Source organism: Triticum urartu, chromosome 5 (genome assembly GCF_003073215.2).
Source record: "Triticum urartu cultivar G1812 chromosome 5, Tu2.1, whole genome shotgun sequence".
In the NCBI taxonomy this organism is placed as follows: domain Eukaryota; kingdom Viridiplantae; phylum Streptophyta; class Magnoliopsida; order Poales; family Poaceae; genus Triticum; species Triticum urartu.
The window spans coordinates 249,763,213-249,769,541 of NC_053026.1; the positions used below are offsets into that span (position 1 = coordinate 249,763,213).

General features: G+C 42.3%; 1 protein-coding gene across 1 annotated transcript; it reads left to right on the plus strand.

The window, feature by feature from the left end:
• Positions 1–699: 699 nt before the first annotated feature.
• On the plus strand, positions 700–4,871 carry LOC125508515 (AP-2 complex subunit sigma). The gene is made up of 6 exons (XM_048673242.1): positions 700–941; positions 1,030–1,128; positions 1,221–1,271; positions 2,626–2,799; positions 3,332–3,391; positions 4,545–4,871. The coding sequence occupies exons 1-6, from the start codon at positions 939–941 to the stop codon at positions 4,584–4,586; spliced, it is 429 nt and encodes a 142-aa protein (XP_048529199.1). The 5' UTR covers positions 700–938; the 3' UTR covers positions 4,587–4,871.
• Positions 4,872–6,329: the final 1,458 nt, after the last annotated feature.

Here is a 6,329-nt window from a genome sequence, read left to right on the forward strand (position 1 = left end):
AGGACAGTGGTATTCCTAGCCACTAGGGTTCATGTCCTAGACTTGCCATTGGTGATTGTGGCGGAGCTTGACAAAGCTAGACGGGGAGGAAGGGGCAAAACACAAAATCTGAATTTTATGGGGCGCAAAACACAGAACTGTCACTAATGTGTGCTCTCTCTTGAATTTTTTCGTCACAAATATGCAAAACTTGAAGGGGTCACGACCACTATGCTTCGTCAGTGATTAGTGCTCATATTTTTTGAATTTATTTCAGATCTTTCGGCCATGTGGGTTCAATGGAAGGAAACGTTTTTTTTCAACTATGAAGACGTCTAGCGAATCAATCTGTGGTTGAGTTGATTAGGTGGACAGTGGTATCCCCAACCCAGTAGGGTTCAAATCCTGGTGATCGCATTATTCTTGGATTTATTTCAGGATTTCCGGCGATGCGCTTTCAGTGGGAGGAGACGTTCCCGTCGACGATGAGGCGCCTACGGTGACTTCGTAAATCTCAAGATGATATGCCGGCTCAGTCTCTCGGAGGTGCTCGTAGGGGTAGGATGTGCGTGTGTGCGTTCATAGGGGTGAGTGTATGCGCGTGTATATGAGCGCTTGTGTCTGTACTGATGCTCAAAAAAAACTATGAAGACGTCTATAATGATTTTGTTAATTTTAAGATGATGTATGGATTGAGTCTTTTTAAGGTGCTAGTAGGTATGGGTTGCGTGCATACGAGCGGCTGCGTAAAAAAGAATTCACAGAAGTTAAATTAACGCATGCAAGAGCAATACTGGCGTGGTTGGAGAGGAAGCCGAGGCACCACTTTTCAACGGTGAACCCACCCACAGCTCATTCTGCATAACCCAACAAACCAAGCAACACAAATCCGATTCATTCCCCTCCCAAGCTCCAATCCCGCGAATTCTCAAGCGTGGTCGTCATCATCATCACCCAGCATGGTACGGATCGTTCTCGCGTTCCACTCCGCCGGGTTTCCTCTCCGGGATCTGACATTCTTCCGTCCGATCTTTGCTCGCCTCTTTGCAGATCCGTTTCATCCTGTTGCAGAATCGGCAGGGGAAGACGCGGCTGGCCAAGTACTACGTCCCGCTCGAGGACTCAGAGAAGCACAAGGTTGAGTATGAGGTGAGCGGAGCCAGGGCCAGCCCATTTAGCCGTAGAGAAAGATTCTATCTGATTAGGGTGTTGTTGATCTGTGTTGTTCCTCTGTATCCCAGGTGCATCGGCTGGTCGTCAACAGGGACCCCAAGTTCACTAACTTCGTTGAGGTGATTGAATTCTTGATCCTGATTTGAGGCCAAACAGCTGTATATGCGCAAGCGAAATTAGCTTAGATATCGTTTTTTTTGCTTTGGTCTGAAGCAATTTAGACCAGGGCTCTGAGTTCTTGATCTGATCAAAAGGTAGAATAAGTTTAGTCGCTGTAGAATTGTGGATACTGTTGTACTCCCTCCGTTCCGAATTACTTGTCGCAGGTATGGATGTATCTAGATGTATTTTAGTTCTAGATACATCCATTTCTGCGATGAGTAATTTGGAATGGAGGGAGTACAAAGGTACATTGAATCGCGGTTAGAAAAGGTTGTGCCTTGTGGCCTAGCTGTTCTTTGGTTAGATGCAACTACACAAGCATCTGCAGGTTGAATGCAGTAGTTGTAGAGAAGACACTGAATGCTATACTGCTGGGTTCATAGTTCATACTACATCTGTTGTTGTTTGCACATTTTGCTGGGTTTGCTAAAAGCGTAATTTTTATCATTATAGTTGGTACATAGTTTGTGAGTGGTTCCTGATATATGCTATTGCTAGATGTCAAGCTAATGGGTTCTTGATACTTGCTTATTGTAAATTTTCCTTTAGTGAATCCATTCTAATTCCTTTGCTGCCATGCGTGCATCGGTGAATAGCAGGATAACTGTAGGATCCAAATTGAGATGGCATGTCCAGTTTCCAAATTTACATACGCAGAAGATCTTTCAGGAGCATCAATTGTGTTGTCTTACACTGATAGATATGTGAATATCCGATGAAAACAGTTGTATATTGTATCCGTGTACAACCTCTGTTCTGGATCACGAAGACGGGGCTTTTACCTTTATACTGCATGCGTGTTTTTCATTTGTTGTTATGATCCCCTTGGCTGCTCGTCCTTAATCCGTTCATATCCCACTTATAATTACAAAGTCAGTAGTATGGTAAGCTTGGAAAGGAAACCCCTAAAAACAGGGTGAAGAGATAGATAGGTTTGGCTCTGAAATTTTGAAAGATAAAGAGTCATCTGCTAACTGATTTCAAACAGTCAAAGAATCCAAGTAATAAAATACCATAAATGCCTTGGGCATTATCTTGAATGATAATTTGTTCATTTCGTTGACGATTCTCAGTTACCACTAGGTACGTTTACTTAATGAGGTAGTGTTTGGTTTCGACAATGAGTAACATTCTGAATATGCAAGTTAATAATAATACTGTTAGATGACTAAGGTAGAAATTCTAAGCCTCTTAAACACCACACTGTATATGCTCCTAGTGAATTAACCTATTCAATCTATGGACATATCTGTAAGAAACTGCTATCAAGTGGGGAGCAGGCAAAATCTAATTGGATGTTTTTTCATGCAGTTCCGTACGCACAAAGTTATCTACAGGAGATATGCAGGACTATTTTTCTCAATATGTGTAGATATCACGGATAATGAGTTGGTATACTTGGAATGTATCCACTTATTTGTGGAGATATTGGACCATTTCTTCAGCAACGTGTGTGAACTTGATTTAGTATTTAACTTCCACAAGGTAACATGGGAATAGCTATTTCAAAACTGTTTATATTACCTCACTCGTGTTGAAAGAAAAAGATGGAAGTTACTCAGCTGGTAGTGTATTTGTTTAAATATTCATTTACTGGGCAAGTTTTGCCTTGAAACATAGCTTTTTTTTTTTGCCGGAAACCATGAAACATAACTTGACAAGGGTAGGCAGCTATTCTATAGTTGGATACAGATTTGTCCTTCTGCTCGCATGATTTCAAATTCCTTCCTGTCAGCCATATAGTTTACACTCAACCCTTGGTAAATTTGGTCAAGATTCAAACTGTATTTGCATTAGACAGTAATCCATTCTAAAGTCTAAACTGGACCTGGAAAGAGGAAACATTTTAAAGTTGATTTTAGGTGTAATCTGAACCAAGTTTGACCGATTATACTTCTAATTTCTTTATATTTTTAAATCGAACATATTTGAAGATCTTCTAAATTTTGAATAAATTGTTCTTGTGGCTGGGAATCATTTATAATTTTGAATTCATTATTTATCATGTTTTCTCTAGGTTTACTTGATATTGGATGAGTTTATTCTCGCTGGAGAGCTGCAAGAAACAAGCAAAAAGGTACCTCATCTATCATCTCTTATCTTACTCCTATAAAAAGCTGAGTCGGTGATGATGGCCATCCTTCATTTACAACCGTTCGATTTACATCCAACGCATCTGAGACAAACTATGTCAGTTTTACAAAAAGACCTCCGCACTCCACTACTCGTTTGTAGATAACCCCCTGCCTCTCACCTCATCTAGCCATCTCATGACAAAATAAGAAGAATCTGGAGAGGTCGCTGCTCTTGGTGTCGTCTGCCCCCAACGCCTCTCATGCCTTCGCTTGGGCCGCATTGCCGACCACCACCATGACCCCCTCCTCCTCGCCATCTCCTCTGCCCCCTTCCAAGTCATCCCGAGTTACATTCATAGCTGTCTAGAAAAAATAAACAAGATCAATACTCAAAAAATATTTTTTGAAGATCATTTTTTGCAAAGCACAATAAGTGTTATTTCTTCATGAAGTTTTGGGTGCAGGTTGAACACTTGAACGCTTTTGTTTGCAAAAGATATTTTTTTAATCTATTTTCGTACATTTACTATTCACCCGTATGCTTGTGAGCTCTAGAGAAGAATGAATATCTGAAGAAACCTATCGATATTTGTTAAACATGAGATGACCCGGATCAATGCATTTCGGTGTTGCGTGCAACGCACGGGCATCTTACTAGTAATATTATATATTTGGTGACGGAAATCAACTAGCAATTACTGCACACATTTTTAGTGGCTTAATTCCCTAGCTATCTTCTTAGCACCGACAACGGTTTTTAGAATGTTTTGTTACACTGCATTTTGTGCTGAGTCGACATACTCTGATACTAAATCCCCCTATTTGTAAGATGCATGTTAAAGTACACTAACACTACAGTTGCATCTGTATTATATCATCACAGAATGAACAATAAGCAAAAGTACGGTTTGATTGAAAGTACTCCCTCTGTAAACAAATATAAGAGCGTTTAGATCACTAAAATAGTTATCTATATGCTCTTATATTTCTTTGCGGAGGAAGTATCTATGTAGCCTCACATCGATGCTTTCTTGTTTACACCTTGTCTTCTGAGAGCTTGTGGGACGCCAAACTTGACATCGAAAATGATAAGATACTCTTTTTATCTGTACGGAGAACTCAGATGCTGCTTGACATCGCTTGTGTTTTCTTCAGGCGATTATAGAGAGAATGGGTGAACTTGAGAAGCTGGATTAAGAAGAAACTGTGTTGCCAGCGTGCATGGGGAGATAACTAAACGCAAGAGCAAAACCCATTCCTTCTGCCATGTCGAAGAATTTTCTCCGTTTGTACAATTCTGTTGTAGCTGTTATTATGATTACCCCTGGTTCACCAACTTTCTTTATGGCTGCCTTCTAGAAAAAACATTATGATGGTTGCTTGGTGGGGTTCGTTGTGGATCGTTCTGTAACTAGGTGCCATGGAATTCCTTGCCATCTTTGCGCATTTCATTAGCAATCATGATGGCAGTCTTTTTTCCAATCATTAGAGCATGCATGTCTAGAGCACCCACGATGTTTGAAGCAATCTGTTGCACTATTCCTTGGGCTAAAGATCGCAATGATGTCGTTTCACCACTTGGGAATAGTATCACAGATCGTCAAAACACCTTATCTTACTTATCTTATTAGATGGTTCAGAGCGTCTCAAGCTGTGAACATGCATATACAGGCTCAAGCAATAACATCGATTGCATCAATCTCTTTCTGTTTCCTTCTAACACGGTATCAGCCTAATCGATCCAAATCCTAGCCATCGCTGTCGCTTCCACTTCGTGCCGCCCCGGGGCGGTCGATCTCCCATGATCGTCACCGGGGGCCACACAACCCGTAACCAGGGTTCATCCGTCGACCGCGTTGATTGTCTGTCCTAAAGAGTCATTTTCCCAATGTTTTGATTAGGGTTTTGTCTCTCGCCGATTGATTGATCTGTATTCTTTTTTGGTTTTCTTGATTCGTAGATCGGTTTGCGCCGCCCGCAGTCGTCCGTCGTCTACAACACTTCTACTTCATCGACATCTTCATGGTCTCGTGCTAAAAAGTGCCCCGGGCTCCATGCATGTCGCGTGAGCGTCCTGGTACGGCAGCGGCGCCCATCATCTGCCCAGATCAGCTGCATCACGGCGTCCCCGGCTGATCGTCATCGCATCAGCTACGGCGGCCGCTCGCACCATTATGTGCGCCTCGTGGCTTTGTTGCTAGCACGTCAAGTTGTGCATGATGACTCGCGTCATGGCCTGGACAACCACACGTGTTGCATTGTGTGCTGGTGTACGTTGCAGCCCGGCGTGTACGTGTTTTCGTTCGGCCGCATGAGTCCGTGAAGATCGTTCCCAGTACACGTGTCTCTACATCGATCGAGCAACGGGCTGTAGCTGCATCATCTCTTCGACTGCAATGTCGCCGTCCCATGATTCTTTCCATGACTGCATCGACCCTCGTGCTCATTGTATTTCTATATATATATGCCAATAAGGCTTAAGCAATAACATCGATTCCACCAATTTCTTTCTATTCCCTTCTAACAGACTGGAGAGAATCGCTAGAGGGACCCGTTTGATGACGATGGAGCATGTGAATGCTTTTTACATTGGATTCACTACTTCTTTTATGCTTCACCATTGCCTCGATGGTCTGTCTTGTTGTATGGAAGCAAAGTCGAACTATGTTGGTTGCAAAATTGATGTAGGTAGAGACCTAAAGCAACACAAAGTTTTGGAGGAGCAACTCCACCCTGCTGCTATAAAGTGTACAACACTAGAGTTGAAGGTTCAACGTGTTGCGCCAGAAATCGCTCTAGAGGTGGATGCAGGCCAATATGGCAACATGAGTTCAATTCAGAACTCCTAGAGCACAAAATCTACTCCAAGATCTTAGATAAGAACACCAAGTTCTATTATACGCAGTGGGGGTACATAGTCTGATTACAAACTTGAGAAGA

Bases quoted from the DNA above. Each gene is read 5' to 3' on its own strand.
- LOC125508515 (XM_048673242.1), top strand. The intron at 1,272-2,625 runs GTGATTGAATTC...TTTTTCATGCAG, and splicing joins AGTTCACTAACTTCGTTGAG to TTCCGTACGCACAAAGTTAT. The intron at 2,800-3,331 runs GTAACATGGGAA...TGTTTTCTCTAG, and splicing joins TAGTATTTAACTTCCACAAG to GTTTACTTGATATTGGATGA.